This window comes from Phalacrocorax aristotelis, chromosome 4, assembly GCF_949628215.1.
Source record: "Phalacrocorax aristotelis chromosome 4, bGulAri2.1, whole genome shotgun sequence".
Classification (NCBI taxonomy): Eukaryota; Metazoa; Chordata; class Aves; order Suliformes; family Phalacrocoracidae; genus Phalacrocorax; species Phalacrocorax aristotelis.
The window spans coordinates 5,775,424-5,801,212 of NC_134279.1; the positions used below are offsets into that span (position 1 = coordinate 5,775,424).

Consider the following 25,789-nt stretch of genomic DNA (forward strand, 5'->3'; position numbering starts at 1 on the left):
CTTTTCATAGTTCGAAAAGCTTACTAGTAGTATGGACATCTTCACTGTTTAACCATGCAACTCCTGTCTAAAAAGACAGTGTGAAATTGCTGAACTGTATATAAAACCGATTGCTTACATAAGCCTCAGCACCCAAAAGGAAAGAGGCAGCAATACAAAAAGAAATGTTACAAAGAACTCCTGGGTGACCCCAGAGCTACAGACCAGCAAGCCCTACTTCCACAGAAAGCAAACTGGTAGATACTACAATGAAGGAGAACACAAAAAGACAGATGGATAAATAGGATATACACAGGAAGAGTTAATGTGGCTCTTGCAGGGGGATGTCATGACATATGGATCTGTTGAGTTCTGTCAAGAGTCAGCCACCATGCAGGTAAGTATGACCTAGTTGATATAATCCATTCCTTTTGAAAAAAGATTTCTGATAGAATCCCTCATTAAAAGCTCTTAAATTAGCTAAACTCTCATGCAATATAGGGGGAAGGGACTCCTGTGAATAAGTAACTAAAGAAGAGACAGAAATCAAAGGGTAAAATAAAAATGCCAGCTTTTTACAGTGGGTAGATGTTATCAGCAAGCACCTCAAGGATCTGTTCTGCAGTCTGTGCTTTTTAACACACCCCTGCCAGAAAGGAGCAGTCAGTAAGATGTTTAGTTGGAAGCGTTTCATATTGCCCGCAAACTAACCATTCCCCACTCTCCTCAAACCAAAGCCCCGCATGAGCACATAACTACTAATAAATGCATATGTCTATATAAAAATATGCTTCAAACTATAGCTACAGCCTGCTTACCCTTCTTACCAGCTACAGAATACAGACAGCAGAATCTGAGGTAGATTGCAAGAGTGTGGGGAGTTCCCAAATTCTTCATATTTATTTAACATTTGAATGACTTTTTTAAAACCCAAAGGAGCAGACTTGGGGTCTAAAAGAAAGTTCACACTCCAGTACTTGACTTTGTTCTTGAAACAATAAATATTTATAACATTGCATCATGTGCTAGTTATTCACCTCACTCAATTTTCAGCTTCTGCTAACCTTACAGCTCTACCTAGGAAACCATACTATCATCCCTGTAAAAACCATGGCTTTCCAAACAGCTCAGTTGCACTGGTCATCAACAAGTTTGCTATCCTGAAAAGGTTAAATAGCTTTTAGCTCATGAACACCAGCATTTCTGAGAAGTAATTCCATTCCAATTTTATCTTTTAACTATTTAATTAACTGAAGAGAAAATGAAAAGTGAAATATTAAATTCCCACCAATTAATATTTTTTTTTAAAATTCAAATAAATGGGAAAGAACTTGGTAGAGAATGACAACACAAAGCTACTAAGGAGCAAAGACAACGGTAATTTAGATATTTAAATATTTAAAACTACAGATAACTATTTAGATGAGTCTCTACTTGCTTTTACAACACAAAATTCTCTTAAGTTAGCAAGTAGCATTAAATGTTAAATTAAGATCACATGGTTTATTCAGGCTCTGGAAACATTTGTATGTCTCCAAAACAGATTCACGTAGGGCTTGGTCTATGATAACTGCGAGAGCTAGTTTATTTTTATATACTGTTGCTAAAGCAGTGGTGGACTAAAAATAAGTTCTGTCAAACAATGATACTGGATTGTCAATCTATAACAAACAAATACTTTCCATAGATTATCCAAGTCTGGAGAGTGAAAATGACTTATTTTTGAGAAATAATAAATAATAACTTGGTAAAGATAAGATTCAGAAATATCTAGAGCTGTTAAGACACTGGGCAGGGGGGATAAGGCATGAATGTTTTAATAGCCTTTGTTTTGAATGATACATAGCACACATGTAATATTCACTAGTTCGTAATTTTCTAGATGGGCTGTAGGTTTTTGTAGTAATCTGTGAGATACTGTGTGCCTTCCATGGGTTCCGCCACTCTACCTTTCAAGTTGAGGGCTTTTCTGAATAAATCCATTCCACTTGCTCTGCTCTTCTGAAGTGCCGTGCCCATATGCCAAGTGTCACGAACTTCACTACTCTTGGGATATCAAGCACAACCCTACAATGATCTCTATTGAATAGTCTCTATTTATGTCTAGATTTGCACTCGTCTGTGATGTAAGATTACTGAAGTAAAGCCTCCTTTGTGAACTTCTCTTCAGTGTGGCCAGTTTTACTATTTAAATTTTCCATAATGGCCTCTCTAGAATGTTTTCATTGTGCAGTTTTACCAGGTTACACATAATCACCTGAAATCCTGCATCTTAGCTGCATTAGATCTTTCTTACTCTTTCAACTATAAGTTGTTGTGAGGCTGAGCCTTCATCTCTTGATGCAGCCTACTGGTATAGGTATACTTTCGTGTCTTGCTTTGTATTCACTTATGTTGGCCTTGTGTCCGCTCAGCTCAGAATTTCCACCAGACTTTTAGATGCTAGAGAACTTCTCAGACACAGTATTACTCCACCAGGTCTCACTGGCCTGGGGAGTTTCTAGCGGGGTATAAAGCAACAGCATCTTTGTCTTTTTATTTCTGTAATTTTGAATTTGTTCCTTCTCACTGCAGGGATAAATCCTGTTTGTTTTGGGGATCCCCCCCAAAACACATCACACTTATTCAAAGACACACATGAGACCTTTTCATTTAACATCTTTATCTAGCACCATGATGATTTTCGTGTTCTTATTTTCTCCCACGGGGATAATTTGTATCCCGTTCCTTATTGGAAATGGAGATGTGTTGTACAGGTCTTCAAAAGACGCCCCTGTTCCAGTCTGTGTATTTCTCATGTCCTGACAGTTTTTTCCCCAAGACCTTAGTTAATAAAAAAATTTTTATTCACTTTGTATGCTAGCATTCCCACTTCACTTTTAGAGACGGGACACCAGCCCCTGTGTGTAGACGCTCCATTTTCCCCAGAAGAACGCAGAGTGGCTAAGGAACTTAAATCTGCCTTTCAGACATGCTGAAATCCCTAATTCTCTTCTTCCAGGTTGGACCTTCAAGCTGAAAGAGTATTTCTGAGAAAACTATCATTAATTCACTGGACCTAAACTTTTTACTTTAAAGCTGCCAGGATCTTTTATCTTCATCTCCCTGTGCTCTTAGTCAAAGGAAACAAATCCTCAAAGCTCAATTTCCAGTTAACTACTGTTTCTATGAATGCAATTGACAGCTTTTTTTTTTTTTCTCTAATTAATTACAGACATTAATTCCAAAACCTGAGTGAGTGTTCCAGGCTCTGTCAGCTGAAGCAGTATTGATTCTTCTGAGTTAAATCTGAAAGGAGACACAAATCAAAAATATCTAATTGGCAGAACAAAATGCTGCTAACCTGCAGAGGCTCCAGTAAACTCCAGACAGAATTTCTCATGGGATCTCCCTGTCAATGAGACAGGAACACAAGAGATTTGAGAATGAAGTGATGCCTATCACCTCCATTACACACATGTCTCTGCCAACTCCGGGACCCCAATTACCTTTACCTACTCCCTCCTGTCCAGTTGCTTTAGATGAAGAATCTCTCAGGCACTCCTTCCCACTACCTGCACAGCCAAGAACAACTCACTTTGCTCTGATGGTCAAACTGTAAACTCAGGAAGAGACACTGATCAGAGTGCACAACGCTCCAACTGGGACTGACATGTAGCACCATTTATAGTCACCCTCCAAAATGGCAAATGTATGCAATTAAGAAAGAAAATAAGCTCTGTAAAATTGTGCTCTCCCTTTCATACACATATCTAATTCTATCAGTGTCAGCAGACTTAGCTATTTCCTTGCTTTTTCACTAGATTTTATTAAAATTTTACTATATTTTTGCCTCAGTTCGGCTTACACAGTGCCAAACAAAGCATGGATGGGAGAAAATTAATCTCTCTATATCATTCAGGTCATCTGGACAGAACATAATGCTTCATCAGTGCAAAAAACAGTCCTCTCAAATCAAAATCCACACTCAGGACTGGCTTCCAGAAAGGAAGAACAAGCCACCTGAAGACTATACTGAATCCTCATGTTATCTGGAAAAGGAGCAAGGCAAGGTTTCTCCTTTGTTTCTGTCTTAATACCGTAATGGCACGGAGAGAAAAAAAAACAAACAAAAAACCAAACAACCCAACAGACAGGCTTGAATTCTATGGCAACAGACCACTGAAAATGCAAATATATTTCATATACTATTTTAAATTCATCCTCAACTACAAGTGACGATCAAAGCAAAATACCAATTAATTAAGAATTATATTTATGGAACACTTGTAAGTCTGTTAGTCACCTGAATGACCCTGATAGCCCATAGCTTTTTAAAATATGGCTTTACTAACACGTAAAGGCATGGGCTACATAATATGCATCATAATGGGGATTACGTAGATATGCTGAAGTCCTTACAGTTCAAGTGAGATAGGTCACTTTCTCAGCTGTTCCTAATTACATTACCAGCCACACAAACAATCTGTGGCCATTTCACACCCATGGTCCACTAAACCCTTGTAGCCTTTGCTTTTCTTCCTCCTCCTCTGAAAAGAGACAGAACCAAAATTCTCGGGGTGCCAACACTGAGTGTATTTGAAAGAGCAGAAACAGAGACATATCCGCGGCTGAAGCTTCAACAAAGATGAATGAAGAGAAACTACTCGTTAAAAGGCTAGAAGAAAAAAAAAAATCAGTATTTCAAACAGTCACTATGTACAAAATGCTTTTTATCAAGAGATAAAGAGATTAGACAGATTCCCACTTTGTACTGAGCCCTGTGACGTGATAAGCATCACCTGTAGGCATTGTTAAAAGGCACTACTCATTAAGATAGGCTAGATATTCTGAAATGAAGAACATTCTGGGCCTTGCAGTTACTAGATCCAGGCAGAATGCACCATACTAGGAAATCCAGAAACAGTCATAAGCCCCTGAATGTATTTTACCTCTATAAAAAGCCCAGTTCTTTCAAATTAAGTGACTTTTCAGAATTAAAATCGTTATAAATCCCACATGGAAGACCATTTTTATTAGAAGATCTTAAGAGCAAGATCTTATTTTGGCAGCAGCAGCAAAGACAAAGGGCACAGGCAAGCCCTGGAAAAAACTGCCTCAGCTAAGACTACCCAGTGCTTCCTACTGTAACACCATCTCTTCAGTTCTTATAACTTCACCAAGCTATAATTGTTCAGACTAATATTTTCCACACTGGACTTTCGCCAAATTTGAGAGGCATTTTTCAGAGCTTTTTTAGCCTCTTCCAAGAGGCTAGGAAAAAATATACTGGCCTTTACAGATTAATGAATTCCACTGACCTTTCCAACATCTTGAGAGCAATAACACTTCAGAACGTGTGGGTCACGGAGGACGTCTTTTTGCCAACTCTGGGAAAACCCTCCTGAACTTGGCCAAGTACAAGTGTTTGCATAAACTGCTAATTTATGTATGCAGAAGATTTTAGCAACTCATTGATCACCCTACCCAAACACTATGCAGGAGACAGGGAAGCCGTGCATGGGAGACATAAATGCCTAGAGGCAGACTGAAAGTGAAAGATGCATAAATGAAGAGCCAACATGAAAGTAGAATTGGTAAGTGCCACCTGGGCACAGAAACTGGGATAAAGGGGAGTAAAGAGTAAAGGCTGGCTGGTGAAGTGAAGGGGTGGAGAAGCAACAGCAGGAGTTTCATCTACAAGAAAATGCAGGGGGGGCAACAAGCCAAGTCTTCACATTCCCCTCAAGAACTGGAATGAAACCCCAAAGTGCTGTCTAGCAGACAAATGGTGAGACTCAGTATCTGCAGAACCAAAGTAATACATCCTATTTCCCTGTGGACCACAGAGAAGATAACTACATACTACACTGCTAAAATAATACACTTAATTCAAACTACAGAGGTCTGTTGGATTGGAAGTTATCCATCCTGATAAAGAACAACATCTGTTTCTTTCCAACATATTTTTCAAAAAAACCCCTAAGAATTTACAAGTAATCATAAAACAAAGTTAAAGAAAAATCAAAAACTGCAAAACCAAGTGCAGTTTTTGATTGCAAGTCTTTGCAATTTTAATTAGGCTTTTCTGTGTATGCATTTTATGAGGAGTTTTTGAAGACACAATCACATACCACAACTTTCATGAAATCCCTGTTTTTTCCCCCAACAAACAGCGCTCTGAAATTAAATTAGTGCAGCACATGAAAAGGAAAAGAATTCTGCAGACCTTTGTTGCAAAATTTAGCAGCTGTGCAATGGAGGAGGCAGGACCTGAAGAACAAGAAGATGATCCTACAGATGATGCGGCTAAATGCTGCATGTGAAAACTGGTTTTATTGCTGCTACTGATAAATCTTTTGGGGATATCAGGAAATCTGGGTAGCTGCCTTAAGACCACAGGATACCACCAACCTGCAGAAATACTCTACAGAAGAACTAGGGATATGTTTGGAATATGAAGGGCTATTAGAGGTGGTAACGTGAGAAAAGGAATTGACTAGGTTAGCGCCAAAAATGGGTGGTTACATTTGTCTTCCTTCTATGCCTCAGCTCATTCAAGTTGAAAATACCATTATCTTCTCAGTCTGTTGTGAAATAATTTAATTTTGTAAAGAACTAAATGGAAAAATGTAATTCTTTCAATGTAACTGCCCACGTCTTACAATTAACCTGATGCAGTTTGTGGTTGTCCTCTTTTAACATCTTTGCCTCTACCTACAGAGCTCCAGCAGAGCAAGCAACTGACAAAGCTGGCATAAACTACAGGCAGTTGGGGGAACACCAGGAACCTAGTGGTTCAGATTACAGAGCCATCACTCTTGTACATTTTCTACACAAACACTTTTATCCCTTGAAGTTGCATCACGACCCAAGTGCATCTCACAGTCTTCTGCCATGTCTCTACTGTCTTACTCCTCCGCAGTCAGACGTAAAACACTGTCACCCCCAATCCAATCAGTGGCAAAAAAGTCTGTAATATTTAGGAGATAAAACCACATAGGACTAATATTCAGTCAGTCCTTACCTCATTTGGTGGAACAATAGCAAAAGGCTGGATGACGGCTGCCAGTGGAATGCGAGCCTGTTTGGCCATATCTGAAGACAATGGGAAGCAGTAGGTAGTACATCGGATATAACGAGGGCTGGCGTGGCCTAGAACACCCAACAGAGCATGCAGAATGAAAAGGCTGTTAAAAAGAACCCACCTATCCCAAACAGAAACCAGAAAAATCAAAACAGCATATGCACTTGTTGCTTTATGTTAAGTTAAATGCATGCTGCTTTTCCTCCCATGCAAGCTTCTGCCCATCTCTCCTTTAAATGTCAGCCCGCTGCCCCTCCCTGGGGGTAAATAATTTCTTGCTCTTTGACTTTAAAGCAGAGATTTCAACATGTCAATAAAAACCCCACAGTTATTTGCAATAAGAATCTTGATAGAGATTAGTTTGAAACATATCCTATCTAAGATCTTAAAAGAAAATAACATGGATGAAAGCCCCATTGGAAACGTCAACACTGTATATAAAGAAACGCTGCAGGCCAATACCTACTGTTGAGTGCTCTACTGAGCTCACTCTGATTCAGAAAATAGTATATCTGTGTTAACATCACCACGTTCATTTATCTTTCAAAATATGGTGTGCTACAACCACCACATCACTTCTTGTAGCACACTTAGCGCAATCCTCTCAATGAGAAACCGTGCTGTGCACTGCAGACAAGAGCACTGAAAGGCAACAGGAGTTCAGAAATCTGCTTCCTTATGCTCCTTTTTTAATCATCAAGCTGCAGCTCTGCTCAGTTCCTTGAAAGGAGTTTCTTTGTTCATCAGAACTACATTACCCCATTCTCAGCTAATGCCAAAAAATCTTGAGGTGTTTGTACATTTTACCCAGTTTATCCAAGCACCGATAAATTAATGCTGGACTAAATGGTACCATCAGTTTAATCTGTATTAAAACATCAAGCCTGCTGTCAAGAGCAGCACATGGAATATTGTGATTCCAGGCTGTAGGTAGAGACAAAGGCAGATATACCGGCCAAAGTAAAAAATTAAGTCAACTAGACAGCTTGTACGCTGCCCCTATCTCTTGAATAGAATTTTCCAAAATTTGTCTCTTAAAACATAACAGTGCTGGTCTCATTGCTTCTTCTAGGGTCCATCTTCTAAAATTTCAGAAGAATCCAAAAAGGATTTTCAACTTGAAATGTAAAACCTTGAAAAATCTTATGTTAAAAAGAAAAGTTGTCTCAGCTCTTCATATTATTTTAAACGTCGCGAAGAGTAGAGGAAGTGTTAACCCAAGGTGTAAGAATTCAACTTGACTTCCCCCCATCCCTGTCCCACCCCCCACTTTTTTTTTTTCCTTTACAGGGATTTTTCCATTTCATGTCCAATTTAGAGTAAGGAACATCATTTTCAGATGAGGAATTTGAGCATTTAGTCTTTCTTTTTTTTCTTTTTTAAAAATTATATTTTATTTCACCTAGAAAGACTCCCAGATCAGTAACAAGGATAGTTACCTTGGTCTTGGATTACACAGTCTGTGGTGACAAGAGGAGGAACCTGCCCTCTTGTGTTTGTCGCATAGATCTGCCCTCCCCTAGACGCCTTATCATTTTCAATTACTTGAATCTGATGAATAAGCAGAAAGAACGGTATGAGAAAGGTAAGCCATGCATTCAGTTACATTCATAAACAGTTATGCTAACATCTATACCAAGTAACACTATTGACATTATCTTATATAGAGGTGCTACAAACCTATCACAATACAGGCTTCTGGGACCCTTAACCAGAAAACTATACACGCAGCTGAGCAGTACAGCTCATTCACAACTGCATCTGCCTGGTAGAACTCGGGGTAACACTACGCATTGGGGTGAATAAGACCTATATACAGTGAACAGATGAGTTGTTCAGAGTAAGCACATTGACCGCTAGGAGGACAGACCTCTTCAAGAGAGGCTAGCCAGCAAATTGAGGAGAGAGATGATGTAAACAAGTCCTTCTTACTGGGTCTGGCCTTCTATTCTCCCAGATCAAACTGAAGGGCAAGGTTGCATCACCTTACTCAGATGCCATATATACCAGAATATCTTCTGTATGGCCATAGTTGTGCCAGCTGCTGTTCTTCATAAATGAAAGCACAGGTAATTGATCAGATTGCAATGGTGAGAGGGATTAGCCCTCACTCCTCCTGACTAGGCTCCATGCATAGGGTGGTTAAGAAATAAACAATGATCTACATAGTAGATCACCTTCCTAGCTGAGCTCTACTTCAGCACTGCCATTTAAAAAGCAGCAATTCAAACTCCTGAGAAAAGCCTTGTTTGGCCATTTCAGCACTGGAGCCCAGGGTTTTAATTCTCTAGGTCTGACTAGATGTTGTGAGCTTCCTCCTAGAGAGAACGTAAAGTAAACCAATCACAGAAAACTTTTAACAGAACAAGGCACCTCTGATCATGTACCATTTTATTCTGGTTGAAGCATAGCTTATAGCAAGTTACAATGTAATGTCATGAAATGCTTATGAAGCTGGCTTTACTACTGAATAAATTCCTTTCCCATACACTTCCGCACCATCCCTCAACCCTGTTTAAGGCTGATACTTTCCAGCATATAACTGAAGTTATGTAAAGCTGTATTTTGTTCCACACCATAAACCAGATCACTGAGATGATACCATTATTCCTCCTCTTCCACCAAAGAAGCTATCTCTTCAGCAATCTGGTTTAGAGTGTAGCTGAACAGGTGGGAGAGGCAAGGGGAATGAAACAGGGAATTTCTGAAACTGTCTTTGCCACTGCTGCTGGTACCCCATGGAATTGTATCTTTACCCTGCACATGGATTTCTAATAATAGCTAGGGAAGTTCAGAAGCCTCTGTTGGAAAGCAAACAGAGAAGAAAACCCAAATTAGTCACACAGAGTCTACTGATCATTGTCTAAGAGGTATTTCCTAACACACTTTTGTATTGCAATTTAAATATACAATACATTCCTCAGAGAGCTTGTTATTTCTTCTGCTTGATTACTTTTCCCTGCCTCCTTGGCTTCTATACTTACCGCTAACTCTGGCATTAAAAGGAAAAAGGTTTTGCTCTAAAAAGGTCCACTGGCTGAAGAAAGCAAACCACTTTCAAACTTAGCTCTGTGAAGGATCAATGTACCGTGGTATTCTGCAGTTAACTGACCTAAACATATCATTGTTCTTGGAAATAATAGTTGACAAAGCCCAGATGCTAGTCTTCATAGATGTTGTCAGAGTCAGTATCAACCTCTAACATATGTAAGAAAATTATAAATCAACAATAGTTGCAGATAAAAAGTAAATTTATCTGGCAACACTACTGTAATTATACAATGTAAATACAACACGAGAAATACACATGGTCATACTTATTCCTCATTCTGAATTAGCTTTTTGCCCTTTACAGACATTGACCCAGATCATGTTTCTTTTAAACATGTCATTTTGATCCTCTCTGTGCTGCTTAAACAAACCTTTTAACCTATTTTAACATCGATGTCATAGTCAAAGCTGTTTATTCTACATGCGTAATTGAAACAAGACATCAGTCAGTGCTTTTGTGCCAGACTTCCTTATCTTCCCCCCGTTTTTTGTTTTTGAATTAGACAAGACCATTTTATCTTTCTTATGTAAAAAGCACCATACTGAAACACTACGAATGACCGACCTATTAAGGGCATTTGTTAATTATACAGACAATCACTTTAGGTTTTTTTACACAATGGTTTTCAGTTATCTTTAACTTGAAAATTGTCTTTGACAGAGGCAACTGCACTTGCTTCTAAGTGATTATCAACAAGCATTTTTCCAAAATTCTGGGTATTTTATGTCAAGATCATCTTCTGGAGATTTTACGTCAAGACCATCACTGATAAAACAAATAATCTTTTCTTGAAGACAATATCAAAAATGAAGGAAGCAGGGCTGCTCCCTGCTACACAGTGTCAGGCTTTTACACAAACGCTTTTCCCTCGTCTTAGCGGAACACAAATTCTTTCCTGTACAGCAACACTGCCTCAGCAGAGAAGTGGACAATTACTTCACCCAGGTTAGCTTACAGTGTGGTGGTTAATACATTTTCTAAATTCTAGGTCAAAGCTGCAGGACGCAGCCTAGTCTAAGAATCTCAGCTCTCTGAGGACCTTTTGACCTCTCTGGACCAGCATAAGTGCATGCATCAGAATATATTTTCCTCATGAGTTCAGCACATTTTCCCCCTCTACTTCAATTAGCTGTTCTCAATAAAGTTAAATGCAGCCTGCATCTGACTAGCTATTCCTTTGGCTAACAATTAGACTATTTAAGAAAGACAGACTCAACCATAACCTTGTTTTCTCTTTCTCTAACACCATTCTAAGAAGAGGAGACACTGTCCCACCAGTGCATGTTCAGGCATGCTTCAACAGCTGAGCCTCTTCAACCTGTACAAAGCTTAACTATTAAGTATATTCCAAGCTACTGAAATCCTTATAAGGCTGCAGCAACTGGAAGGATGCTCAGTCAAATAATTCTGGTTGCCTGGGAAGCTCCTGAAATCAAATGGTGAGGTGGCTTTTGAGCGTGGGACTTTTCAGCATTTCCAGGATTGCCATTTTAGATTTCACATATCTGTATTCTGCACAAATCCTACTTTAGATGCCTATCTGTTACTAAGTTTAAGCCTTCAAACTTTCCAGAGTGAAAAGGAAAGGCGATTAGCTGCAGTGAATGCAAGTAATCCTTCAGCACTGCTCACTGTCATACTAAGAATCCTGTTGAGAATTCCTGAGAAAGTATTTGGATTCATGGGTATATCACATGTTAGATAAAGTTATAAAGCCTCTTCAGAATTAAAACTAACACAAAGTACTAATTTATCCAAAACTGACAGCGCAGAGTACAAAATTGCATGCAATAAAGAAACTCTAAAAAACAGAACATATATTGTGAACCAAGCCATGAAAGTGCAATTTTACGTTACTAAAACCCCCACCAACTAAAATAAATACCATACTAGCATTGTCACTCCTTTATCTTAAAATGCAACAGAAATTTACTTTTATAGAAAACTAGTGCCACCTTACTTACCGGGCTTGGAATGGAGTCAGGATCAAGTTTCTTCTGCTGTGGACCCGAGAGCTGTGCTGGACCCCCAGGAAAGGCACCAGGATAAGACAATTGAGATCCTGCCATCTGAGGACCATAGTTTGCTGCAGAGTTACAAATGACAATCCATTTAAAGTATTTAAGTTGCACTATCAATTTTTAATATCAACTTTTGCCATACAATTAATACTCGGCTAAAAGCAACTTTCCCTCCCTTCTGTTTTCAGCAAGTAGAAGAAACAGATTTTCTCTTTGGCTCATGCAGTCTGTGCTTTAAAGGTAAGCTTAAGACTAGGTGTGACAACTTTGACTCCAAAGTTTTCAGGTCTATGTCACATAGGATGGCTATAGAGATTACTACAGCTGCTCAAACCAGGCCATTACATTTGCGACAATCTCTCCCCTGACGTGAGCCAATACAAACTGGTCTAGTTAGCTGGCTTTTTAGTTGTCAAGTAACTGTTTACTCACCTATGTCAGGTGAAACAATTGTATTCAGTTACAGTTCTTTATTGCTAAAGCATTGTTGAAAGCTGCTTATAACAGCCAGTACTTTAAGGCAGACAGCAACCTATATCTTTAGAGACTATAAGCAAAACTCGTTTCTGTAGTATGTTGTGCCTTTACCCATTACTAACCAAATAATTCTGTTCCTGATCCAGATTAACCTCCTTTTTCTTGTTACAGTCTCAGAGCAAACTCTTGTTGCAGTCTCAGAGTTTTTGAGCAAAAGCATAGCCTGCCTTGAATGTACTGATTGACAATGCAAATATTTCCATTCTACAAAAAGAGGATTCAATTTTCATTTTTCCAAGTCAGCAGAACATCAACTGTGAATGGTTGCACCTCCAGCAGTGAATCTCCATGCATGTTTTGTTTTCCGTTATATAACATCCTTCCTTACCTTGCTGAGGATGATATCCAGGCCCTGGAGGCTGTCCTAAAAGCTGTTGCAAGTTAGGATTTGGGGGGACAGGTCCAGGGATTCCATCTTGTCTGGCCATAGGAGGCAACGATGGCTGAGCACCAAGGCCATTAACATTATTTGCTGGTGGAGGAACCTGTGATCCAGGTGGTAAAGCCATTTGCTGCTGGGTTGGTGGTGGTAGTTGTGGACCCTGAAAAGATGCCGGATGCCCAGAAGGCATGCGAGAGCTCGGAGTAGTGCCAGGACCTGAGCAAGAAACTATGTCAGCTGAGTCGAAATGATAACCTACTAACTCTACATGGAAGCAGTTCTATTTTTGCTCAATATGTTTACAACACATAGGCAATATTGTATCCCATACCGACAATGCTGCGTTATGGAGATTCTGAATGCCTGTTCATATAATAATTCTGACCTCATAGTTTAAGTCTGAACAGATTCAACATTCAGTTTTATTTCTTTTGGCTCTATTTTCAGTAAAACACTGCAGCTGGGGTGGATGGGGAAAGACAGAGAGAAGCCAGCCTGTGACAATCCTTGATTAGAAGACACATAAATCACTTTTGTTTTTGAAATAATATTTAATTTCATAATGTGGAACAACATTCTTTTGGCTTAATAATCAATTTCTCTTATGTGGCATGTTTTTGTTAAGTCTGCTATTTGCATTTCACCACAACAGGTCTGATCGAAGATAAATCCACTAATTTGATCTGGTTTACAACCATCTTCTGGTTTTGATGCTAAAAGATGAAACATGTGGGAATTATTCTGTACACACTGGTGAGGAATAGTTATTCCAATTAGAGTTAAGAGGACCCTGGAAATAGGGGTTTGTTGTTTTTTTTTTTAAGACTTACAATCTGTAAATACTTATTACTTCACAAAGCCTCTATTTTTTTAGTCAAATTTATTCCCAAAGACCTACAGCAAAATAATTTTCAAGAAAGTTAAAAATATAACCAAAATTAGCTTTGGTGCAAAAGGACTGATATGTTAATATACAAATATTAACATACAAATACAAATATTGAAATGCATCTTCAGTCAGACATGTTAACTGAAAGAAAAACTTCACAGGCAAAACAGGGGTCATGTTCTCAGCTGGTACAAACAAACAACACTCCAGTAGCTATACAAGCTGTGAATTTCAGCACTCTGTCAGGTTACTCCAACTTAGACTTACAGCTAAGGAAAAATCAGAAGAACAAAACCCAACACAGATGCAGAGCTGTAAAGAATCTGTGTCTTCATTGCTCTGAACAGTATCTCAACCTTCCAGTGTGTAACACGATAAGCAAGAACATTACATTTTACATAATTAAAAAAATGTTTTGCTCTTAATAATATGGATTGCTCTACATGAAGTGGTCTAGAGGTGCTGGGGCACGATTCATCCTGTATAAAAAGGTCCGAGTTAATTGTGCACTTGCAGTTCAGTACATCAAGGTTAAATCTGAGTCTAAACTAATTTTTAAGGTGAAGAAGGTGTAAGTTTTTCACAAGCAATTGTACAAGCAGAGGGTCCGACCCATGGTAGTTACGCAGGTTTCATTCAATTCAAATCAGCAACTCATAAAGCCAGTGATAGAGTATGGGTGCAGCCTGAACTGAAAAGTTCACCTTTACACATCATCTTACAAAGATATCAGGCATCAAAGTGATCCTCATTTTAAAAAATTCATCCTCCTGAACATGCTGGCCTCAGTGAAACAAGATACTAATTACATTCCACCCCTTTTAAATGAAATGGTAAATTTCACCAGGAAATACTCAGGGAAAGCATATATAAGCAAACAGAAAATTAGTTGTGGGAAGTAATTTACATGGAAAAATGAATGACCACATCTTTACCTCATGGCTTAGGTTTGAGATGTTTTAACCTCAGAAGAAATGCAAATAAATTTAGATGAAAAAACTAAACTATAAGATTTGTACAAAAAAAGAATAAGACAGTTTCAAAACAGAGCAAAAGTCTAAAAAGCTGTGAAAAATGGAACCCTGTCTGCATATCATTGCTCATGCCTTGGCTGTTACTGACAGGATCACCAAGTAATTTGAGAAATGACTGGTAAAATAGCTGACTTTTACAGGAGGTTCAAACATCAATTCAGAATTAACCCAAGAATATTGATTTGAGAAATAGATTGAGATTTAAAAAATGTAAGAACTTGAGCAAATGATAGTGGTCAAAGATTTAATTTTCTGTTTATATAGAAGCTCAATAAGTTTCTAATTATCATAGTATTAATAGCTCTAATGGAGAAAAAGTCAATCAGATGAGAAAATTGATTACCATAGCTATTTATCTGCATGCTGTTGAGCTGGTTAGCAAGCTGCGCTGTAGGTGAAGTGGATGCAGTATTTGGGTAGGCTGGCTGTGACTGAGGACTGGAGGGAGGATAGGAAGGTCCTGTATTGCTTGGAGGTGGAGGGCCTTGAAACCTAAAGGGAGAAATTAGTGCAGTTATGCAAAAATTTACATAAACCAATCATAATTCTAGAAGGTCTCACACCTTCTCAAGGAGGGGGTGCTGAAACAATCAGTTAGGACAGACACACTCTTAAGAGAGTTTGTGCACATTCTGCTCAGAAAATATACTTGCATTAAAATAGCCATGAAGCACAGAGAGAATGTACACTTTTTTTTTAAAAATACAGTACATGTTTGTTTGCATACTTGTCAGAAACAAAGAAGAGTGAGTAAAGAGAGATCAGTAATAACTATATGAAAGCTCAAAGACTAAAAATCACAAGCTTCTGAACATGTCGCATCACTCTATCCCCCTCCATGCTTATAAAGGAAGATTCCCTACTGGGGATGGTGAAGAAGATTAGCAGAAAAATCTGTGAAGAGAGGAAAATGAAGTGAGAAACTGTTAAGGAGTTCACTGTAGTGGAGGGAAAAAAAAAAAAGACGATGCAGGTAGTGGAAAACTGCTTCATGGTTAAAAGATATGGAAAAATATGAATGCAAGGAAAACAACTAAAGAAAAGAAAGAGGTAACACACTTGTAGCTTATAAAGATATTTTCTACCAACTATTTCACTCTGGAAAATAAGATCTGAGGCTATCTCCCAAAGAAGATCTACACTGATTTTCCTACGACCACTTCTAAAACTGAGGAGGGGCCTTGCTGTATCAAGAGAATTAGAATTCACTTCCCTTGAAATTTTCATGTGGAAATGTCCTGGCCTAGAATAGCAGCTCTCAGCTATTTAGGAATAAAACAAGATCAGGTAAAAAACAGTAGACATGCAGCTGTCAGGACAACGACTAGAAGCTAGGAAAGAAAATCAGTATTTTGCTGGGTTGGTCGTGTCAACTTGTCTCTGTTCACCTTGTTTTCACATCTTCAGGACAACAATCACTTCTCCGTATGCATTAGTACATTGTCTTTTACAACGGATGACCAGTCTCTTTGGGTCCTCCTTTACACAGTGATAGCACACATCAAACATGCTTCCCTGTTTTGAATGCTAATAAAACGTATAAATGGCTTTATTTGAACACAAATAACTGTGCAAAAACTAAAAAACACAGCAGCAGATTAAGACCTCAGACTAAAACAAGAATGTTGTTAAATGGTGTCAGGTTCACTAAAACTAAAATAGCTATAGGTATACAAACTTGGAAGGTGAGCAAAATAATTAACATTTGACAGAATTAAATAAAAGAGCTAAGCATATTTACACACTTATAACTACCTGCAATATAACCACTGTGTAATAAAGCTTGGTTATCCCCTCATACAATCATTTTTCCAATATTTCTTTTCAGACCTTCCACCTGTCCCTATTTTCTCCCTTCCCCACTCCCATCTCTCTCACTTCTTCCTGCGAGCTCTGGAGGCTGGGCAACAGCACTTCAAATAAACTCGTCATAGTCAATCTCAGACCTAAGCAAAAAGTAGCAGTCATCCATTTGAGAGGGTATAACAAAACTGCATTATAAAAGGTCTTTAAAGTACCCTACAGAGCCTTGGCTGTGATCCCACAACAATGAACCAAAGACATCCTAACGCAGAGGTGGGGGGCTAGAGGGGAAACTATGGCTAGAGACACACGCACCTGCTTCTAGTCAAAACTCACTGGCAACTATTAATTTGTAAATAACAATTTCTTGGTACCTCACAACAAAGGAGAATTAAGACATTAGAAAGTGAACAAAAAAAAGCAACTTCTATACAACTTCTATATCAAACAGCACTTATAGTACCATACTGCTGCTTGGATCCATTGCTTCAAAGATCAAGAAGAAATAATAATTAAACATAAAACAAATAATGATAAAGACCTGACTTGCTGTAAAATAGAACTTAATGAGATTACAGATCACACTGTGTGATCCGGCAGTTTAACATCACAGGAAACCAAACTAGAAGATCCAGTTCAGAATTGGAGTAAGTCAGAACTGCTGAAGTTAAAAGGGATGCCATACTTAAATGTCAGTGAAGCAGCCGAAGAGAGGTAACAGAGGTCAAATAGCTTAGATCTCATGTATTAACTCTTGAAAGTCACCTATGTGGCTGTTGCCCTGATGTACTGGGCCCATTTTGGAAGCTAGTCTGGCTGAATTGATGTGTACCAGGTGGTGGAGGCCCAACAGGAGCTGAAGACCCAAAAGGCACAGCTGATTTTGACACACCTGCAAAAGAGAAAGTACTTTTATGTGGGAACCCTGTAGGAAAGCACAAGATCACCAAGAAATACAAGTATACAGCCCTGCTCTAGCAATAAAAATACTGGTTCTAGGTATGAACCCAAGAGGGACAGTAAGAAAGAAGCAAGAATGAACAGACCCAGCAATTAAATTTGGCATACTGGTAATTTCCTGTCACCCAGCTATCTTTACAGGCAGAAGCTAGAGGTCCCTTTGATTTCAGAGACCATGGTCAGAAAGAAAACTTGGAACAAACTTTAAAAAAGACAAACAAAAAAGACTCCATATGTAGAACCTGTAAACCTATGCTAAAAATGGTTCTTAATTCAGATCTAGAACAGTGACAGCAAAGAGACTATAATTTATGTAAACAGCAGTGCTGAATAAACAGCTCTTCAATCTGTATTTCTTGACATGTTTTCCTTTAAACTACTCTAACATAAAAAATTTGTTTGGTACCAAAACTAATATTTTTCTTAAGTATTCTAATAAGCCAATTATCAGAAGTAGTTCTATCTTCTGACTATATTCAACATTGAATTAAGGTAACACAACTCCTGCTGTCTTTAATAAGAAGTTTTAGAGCAACTGGGTAGAACTACTTCCTTTTTCTGTTTTCATGCTAAGACAAAAATCAAGGACACCACAGAATATTAAAAACCCCTCAATATACTTGGATACTTGGTTCTGTTATTACCTTACTCCACCATTTCAAATACTAAATTTAATGTAACTTATCATAATCTAAATGTTATTAAAAACTTTAACAAATACTTCTATTTAGATAATTTAAAGAATGCTTCAGCCACCTTTACTATTTTAACTGATTTCCCCCCTGTGACATCAGGCAAAATACTGAGATGGTCCCTCTTCCCATCTCCCTACCTTGGCTATGTATATTAGGTTATTAGTCATAATGCAGAATTAAGTACCGGTGCTTACTGCCTCTCGGACAATGGAATTGACACACGAAGGTCAGATACCCACCTTACATCAGGGTCTGAGCATCAACAATAACACAGGCAAAGCTAGTGCAGGATCCTGTTGCAGTAGCAGTGTAAAATTGAGCATTTTGTGCTGACATGGGTAAGAAAAGAGATGCAAAATGCCTTTACAGAACAGTGGACTCTGAAAACACATTTTAAGCCAATTTCATACCTGACTGAGGTGCTGAGTATGAGGAGTTAGGGTCCCCGTAATGCCCATAATGAAGTGAAGAATTAGGTGGTCCAAAACCTGCAGAAAAGCCTCCTATTCCTGGCTGGGATTGGGAATATGGAGGAGCTGCAACATAGCCTTGTTGACTCATGATGCCAATATTTTCATTCCAAGTATCTGGTCCTCTTTAAGATCTGCAAAAGAGAAAGTGACACCTGCTACCACCCTTCACTCTTTGTCCGTTTCAAAAGGCTGTGAACTGTGTTCCAAAAAAGACAAGAGACAGGTCTGAGAGCAAAAAAGGGCCTTGTTGTCCTTGCTATTACCAGACATCTTTCCCCTAAGCTTTCACATCTTGATTCTGTTGTTGTTAAAGAAAGGGGGGAGGAAGAAACCCAAACCCCAACAACCCCCCTCAATTTGATTAAAAGCAATCCAGAAAAGTTTTCTAATGATGAGAGCATTCACAAGACATTTAATTTCTTTCCTGCAGTTAGATTTTTTAAGCAGGACAAAAGAAACTTTGATAAAACTTTCAGAAAACAGTGTCCTGGTAATTGCAATCGTTTAAGATTAGAACTAGAAAATCTGAAGAACTCTGTGTCACTAAACCAGATGATTGTATTTCATAAGACTAGTTTTTAGATACAGTGCCCTTGCCACCAAGGGATTTGAAGTTATTGAAGTTGTACAGTTTGCAGCCTTGATAGCTAGCTTCCTCTTTTCCACGTAAGACAGAATTTTTTATTTCAACTTCATATTGAATTTAACAAAAACAGAATTCCACTAAGTTTCTTGATGCCCAAATTAAAACTGTTTTGAGAAACACTGAGAATCCAAACCCTGCATGAGTGCCTACTACTTCTGCAGAGTCCCAAAAAGGCACCCAAAAAGGTCAGGCATCCCCAAAGAGCTAAAGATACACGATATAAACCAGCATTTTAGATGTTAAATATTCCTTTGAAATAGCTTTCCCAACCAACTATACTTCACATACTTAAGCTTGAGCCATAGGGTGGTCTTTGAGTATGCAAACTGGATAAAAGTAAATCAGGAATTGTGGTCCAGAAGCACGCACAAAGGTGCCTCAAAATTACACGCAGCTCCAAGAACACAACAGACAAATTCATGCTGTACTAGCACATGTCAGTAGATAAAAGCTATCCCTATCAGAAAACCCATCTGTAGGCTTCTCATGTTAAACATACACCTCTGAAAAGGAAAAAGAAAAAAACAAACAAACAAAAAACCAACCCCAAATGCCACAATTTTACTAATCTTCCATGTCAGATGAGAAATCACTTTGAGCTGGGTACAGGGCCTAGCCTTCCTCACACATTGACCATGCAATCCTGTAAGCCACGCTCCTCAATGTGCCATAAGATTTCTGAGCTGCAGTATTAAACTGTTTCAGATAGGTAATCTTAGGGAGTTACCTTCTATTCCTTAGTTAACAAGGTAACATGGGAAGAAGAAAAGAAGTGTTTAAACAGAGAGGCTTCTTGCTGCCAGCTGTACTTTCTTCCCTCCCCCATCAGAAAAGACGTGGCAGTAGGAGCTTTCGCTGCTCCAAAAGACAGTAAGTCAGCACTAAATTACCTACTCACTGGCATAGACATATATTTTATATCTATATAAAGGAAGATATTTTCACTTTGAGGCAGCTGCAACAGCCAACACCTTTAGCTGCGACAGCATCCAGGAAAAATGACTTCCTCCACAGCTTACTCACTCACACACAAAAAAAAAATCTTGCCACGTCAAACTTGCCACAGACAGTATAAACACGCAGAAGTTGTGCTGCAGAGAGGAACTCAAACCATACGTAAAATAAAATAAGTTTATCAAACACAGTTTCAGATTCTATTTAATATTGAGCATATTTAATCCCTTTTCAAGATACATATATCCACCAACACACAATGAAAATAGTTTGGAGGCAACACCCAAAATATCGATTGAAACAGATCACCTCAGGTTTTAGCGATCAGGTCCTAACAAGAGACATACAGATTCGCTGGAAATTGCATGAGAAAGCTCAGAGGATCTGCTAGACCCGGATCTTTCCCTGGCTTTGTTTACTATAAATATCACTACACAAAAAAACATGAAAACTTTTACTCTCCCTATCTCTCTCAACACCAGCTTACCTTACACCCCATAACCTGAGGAACAACGCTAACACAAGCGCTTCTCCACGATTTAATTTACTGCTGTTACAGAATAAGTTGTCATGGGGTTTTTTTCAGAGGATTGCTGTACCTGTGCAATGCTCTGCTGCACCAATACCTCTGTGAAGATGTAAAACTCCACCAGGTGCATGTAGAAGTGGATAATGGAATCAAGAAGGACCTCGCTTTCAGCTAACAGAAGAACTATTAAGTTCATGTTTCTTCAGAGACGCTGTGCTTGGCAACATATCACCTAGGAAGGGGTGCTGTGCCTCCCCAAGGCACGCTGCAATCTCCATTTGGCACATAATCTTTGGGGTGCGCGCACGTATCTACTCACGGACGGAATAGAAGAGCTATGCGCATTACACTTTGCAAGCTGTGAAAGAATAAGCTTAAATCTACTCCAACTCAGCGCAACGCCTGCGGAGAGTGAACATTTCTATCCCCGTTAACTAAGAATTTCTAGTCGCTACAACCCCGCAACAGGTCTCGGTGCCCGCCGGCGCTCGGAGCAGGGCGGCACCTGCGCCTGCCCCCCCACTCTCTGCCGGCCCGCCCGCCCGGCCTCCCCGGCCCCGCGCAGGTGGGGTGCGGCTCCCCAGAACCTCCCGTTGCGGCGGGCCGCCCGCAGTCCCGGCCCTCTCCCGCCGCCCCCCGCCTGCCCCAGGCGGCGGCGACCCCCCTACCCCGCAGCGCCCGGCCGGGCACGGCCGCGGCCCCGGCGGAGCCCCGGCGGCGGAGGGCGATCCTGGGGAGGCCGTTAAGACCGTTACCTGCGGGCCGCTCGCTCCCCCCCGACTGCCACGTCTGAGCCTGCCGGCGCGCCGCCGCCGCCGCCTCATCCTCCGCCCCGACCGGGAGCGCGCCCGGCCCCGCCGGCGGCGCCTGCGCACTGGCGTGCCCGCGGCCGGCGGGCGGCTTCCCGCGAGCAGCGTGAGCACAGGGGAGAGCCGCCCGGGGTGAGCGGCGGCGGCCCCACCGAGCCGGTCTGCGGCCCCGCACGAAAAGGCACCGCGGTGGAGCCGCCACCATTGCGACCTGAGGCGACGGGGAAGAGCCCCGGCTGCGGCGGCGAAGGGTGTCGCGGAACGGTGAGGGGCTCGGGGCACGGCTCGCCGCAGGAGCGGAGCGGCTTGAGGAGATCGACGGGAAACGGATACGCGCAGTACACGCAGCTTGTAACTGTTGCCAAGTCATTTATCCTTCTGTATTAGGAGTGAAATGCCTCTTTGAACACAGAAGTGTCCTGAAAATATGATACTTTTCCCTCATACGTTCTTTAAAAACACATCAGGACGTTGAGGTGCTGGAGCGTGTCCAGAGAAGGGCAACAAAGTGGGGGAAGGGTCTGGAGAACAAGTCTGATGGGGAGCGCCTGAGGGAGCTGGGGATGTTTAGGCTGGAGAAGAGGAGGCTGAAGGGAGACCTTATCGCTCTCTGCAACTGCCTGAGAGGGGCTGTAGCGAGGTGGGGGTTGGTCTCTTCTCCCAAGTTACTAGTGATAAGACAAGAGGAAATGGCTTCAAGCTGTGTCAGGGGAGGTTTAGACTGGATATTAGGAAACATTTCTTCACTGCAAGAGCGGTCAGGCCCTGGCACAGGCTGCCCAGAGAGGTGGGGAGTCACCATCCCTGGGGGTGTTCCAAAAACATGTAGACGTGGCACTTGGGGACATGGTTTAGGAGGCCTGGGGGTGTTGGGCTGGGGGTTGGACTTGATCCTAGAGGTCTTTTCCAACCTTAATGATTCTATGATCTTCATCTGTGGCTATATATATGTAAAATTATGCCACCTGAATATCTAGAGTGAAATACAATACAGGTACTTCACCTGCTTGTGTACTCTGGTTTTAGTTACTGTTCAAGTACATTTAAAAATACTTGCCTTGGTTACAGGACAGAGTCAATGCTTTTCTAATTAACAAAGTAGAAGCATGGGGGTAACACGAGAAAGATGTACTGGTGAAGCGTTCCTCCCGGTCAAAAAAAGGAACATTCACTGTGCTGTTTAAAAAAAAAAAAAAAAAAAAAAGAAAAAGGAAAGTGGCAGAGGATTGGCAACAAGAAAAGTCATTGCTCAAGACAGCTTTATAACTCTCATGCATCTGGAATTCAGGCTTCATAGGCCTTCTTATGCTCTGAGGGTTTGTTCTACAACCTTAAAGCTTTTGAAAGCAATAAAGCAATGGACAGTTTTACATGGTACTAAATCTCAGTCATGTCTATCTCAGACAAGACTGTCAAAAGCATTCATTACTACACAAAATAATTCTGACAAAAAATCCCATTGCTTTTGAAACAGATATCAAAATGAAGGTACACAGGGGCATCTTTTACATTAAAGACTTGCAAGACCTCAGCAAGCAACGCAAAGGGGGCAAGCACAAGTTTTGACCTGTCTTTCTTCTTGCTCTCCAGAGCTGGATTCACCGCTGAATAATATAAGCTGGTTTTCTACATGTTATCAGAGCCAATACTGTTGGATATGTCAGAAAAAAATCTAAAAACTTTCAAATCTCTCACAACTGTCTAATCAGAATGGAAAATTTAGTCCACGAGGCGACAAGCATCAGTTAACCTGGACATGGTTTTGGCTGCAGAGTACTGGGGACTCTTTCATAGGCAGGGTGCAAAACAATGCCTTTCATCATTGCTGTGCTCTAGTTTCATCCGTCCTCCATTTCTCTTTTGCTGGTTATACAGACACTTACAATTACCTTCAGTGATGCAAAATTCTTTTGAAATACCACACCACTGAGGAAAATAACGGCTTTAAGTTTGGGCATTCCCTATTTTGTCCTGGAGGCAGGCGGGTCACTGTCCCACCAGTCCTGTTGTATCTAGCTCATAGCTATTAACAGTAAGCAGCTGTGGATAATTCAGCACTGCAGACCCGTGCACTTACGTGGCTGCTGAATACTTACTATCAGATTTCCTCTCCCTGAAATCAGCTCTAGTGAAACTGGAAGAAGAGATCAGCAAAAGATAGCAAGGAGAAGCTATGGCATTGTCAGTTCTTCTCGTTTCAGGCCTGCTCTGGAAATGGATCAAGATGCCTCTTTTTTTTGAGGATGCAGCTTTGCTTCCATTGTCCTTTAGCCTCGAACACGGAGACAAAGGGCATCCAGCATGTCATGGTCCGAATGTTTTGAAGCTATGAGTAGTATTTATCTACAGTTTCTGCCTATGACATTAAAAGTCATTTAAGGTTTTCAATTTCAGAAACATCATTAAAGATTTACATGCATTTCTGGTCTGGAAAGTAATTTCATAAAAATGAGATTGCAGGATTGCTAAGATATGTCACTTCATTTTAATAAAATCATTTTAATTAAACTGTATAATAAAATCTGAGAATCAGACTGGTTTATTCTCTGTCATCATCAATAACGAAGATCTTGTAGGTTAAATTACCTTTCTTAACAATCGGAGTTGTGCCTGTGCAATGCTGCTGAAAACTACTGTGATTTCATGTAGTTCAGACCTAATTTGGAGTTAGTACTGGTGAAGTAAATAGAAAAATTTGTCTAAATCTATATGCTTTTTAAATCTATATTAAAAAATAGCAAATCCCCTGCCTCTAGAGTCTCCCTTTTAAAGTTCTGACTAGAATTTTTTCAATTAGTTCAGAGACAAAGAAAACACACTGTCATCCATCAGCTTGAGGGATTACTGGATACATAATCAATACAGGCTCTGTAGAAGGCTAACTCAAATCTTTCAGGGACCATTATTAGTATGAATAATAATAATAATAATTATTATTATTATTATTTTACTGTTCCCTGAAGTTACTACTGGAGGTCTATAAAAGCCCCTCATGGACAAACTGCAGAACTCTGACTCCATCTCCTAGCGCACTGCATTCAGACAATGTGTGATTCCAGGAAACCTAAATCCTAACCTAACCTTTTCATTTAAAGGATGTCCTTAAAATATGGCCTTATCACAAGCTGCCAGGAAAAATCAGAACACCACTGTGATGCATTTGAGCTAGGGGCATGTGTTTCTCACAATGATAGCTGTAGGACAGCTTTTGCAGCCGTTACCATCGGCTGTGTTAACGCATAACGGTGACGACAAATATCTGCAGTTCAGAGCTATATGAATTTTTTTGTTTAAATCAAAATATATCCTAAACCATTCTCTAGGGGAAGATAAGGGCAATATTGGGTATGTTCTTAAAACACTATTTCATCACAAGGAATAGTTCATAAAACGCCAAAGATTGTACATTTTCAAAGGCTTTTTTTGCTGAAACTGGTTTTCTCCTTTTAATTTCATTTGTAGGTCCTGCAGACAAAGCAACAGGTTTGTTTTTGCACATCATCAGAAGGGTCCTAAAAGCTGTTTACATAAAAATATTACTTTCTTTTCCTGTCTTGCTACATATAATAACTAAAGTCGTCTAATTTTTTGTCTATTGTATAGTTAAGATCGGTGGAAAACAGTTTACAGTTTAAAGCACTTTACAAGCAGAATGGAAATTAATATTTACAATGGTTATATTTGTTTAAAATGAAAGCAGACTTTGGTAAAAAAGAAGGAATCAAATTTTGAAGGGATTATGTTTTTCTGAAAAAAAACCAAACAGCACGACTGTGAGGTCAGATTAAAAAATGCTACATAAAGAAGGAAAGATGTCATATTTCAGGAAACAGAACAGTAAGAAGACATAAATCAGTGTTGCCATCCAGTTACATTTCTAATAATAAAAAACTAAGCACAATAGAAGCATAAATAAGGGTACAACAGAACTGAATATTGATATTTTGATTAAACAATCTC

The 25,789-nt window shown here is 39.9% G+C and overlaps 1 protein-coding gene across 4 annotated transcripts in view; it reads right to left on the reverse strand.

Moving 5' to 3' along the window:
• Positions 1–25,789, reverse strand: part of SEC24D (SEC24 homolog D, COPII component) — a 74,249-nt gene that overhangs the window by 34,210 nt on the left and 14,250 nt on the right. Inside the window, exons 1-9 of one of the 4 annotated variants that reach the window (XM_075090128.1) lie at positions 21,776–21,864; positions 21,091–21,191; positions 18,829–19,022; positions 17,529–17,655; positions 15,304–15,452; positions 12,984–13,253; positions 12,062–12,183; positions 8,485–8,596; positions 6,986–7,113 (exon numbers count right to left, since the gene is read on the reverse strand). In XM_075090128.1, the coding sequence (XP_074946229.1) occupies positions 6,986–7,113; positions 8,485–8,596; positions 12,062–12,183; positions 12,984–13,253; positions 15,304–15,452; positions 17,529–17,655; positions 18,829–18,979 (1,059 nt within the window). In that variant the 5' untranslated portion in view covers positions 18,980–19,022; positions 21,091–21,191; positions 21,776–21,864. Of the gene's footprint in view, positions 1–6,985; positions 7,114–8,484; positions 8,597–12,061; positions 12,184–12,983; positions 13,254–15,303; positions 15,453–17,528; positions 17,656–18,828; positions 19,023–21,090; positions 21,192–21,688; positions 21,711–21,775; positions 21,906–25,789 lie in introns of those variants that run through there. The other 3 variants (XM_075090126.1, XM_075090129.1, XM_075090127.1) reach the window with 3 other exon arrangements.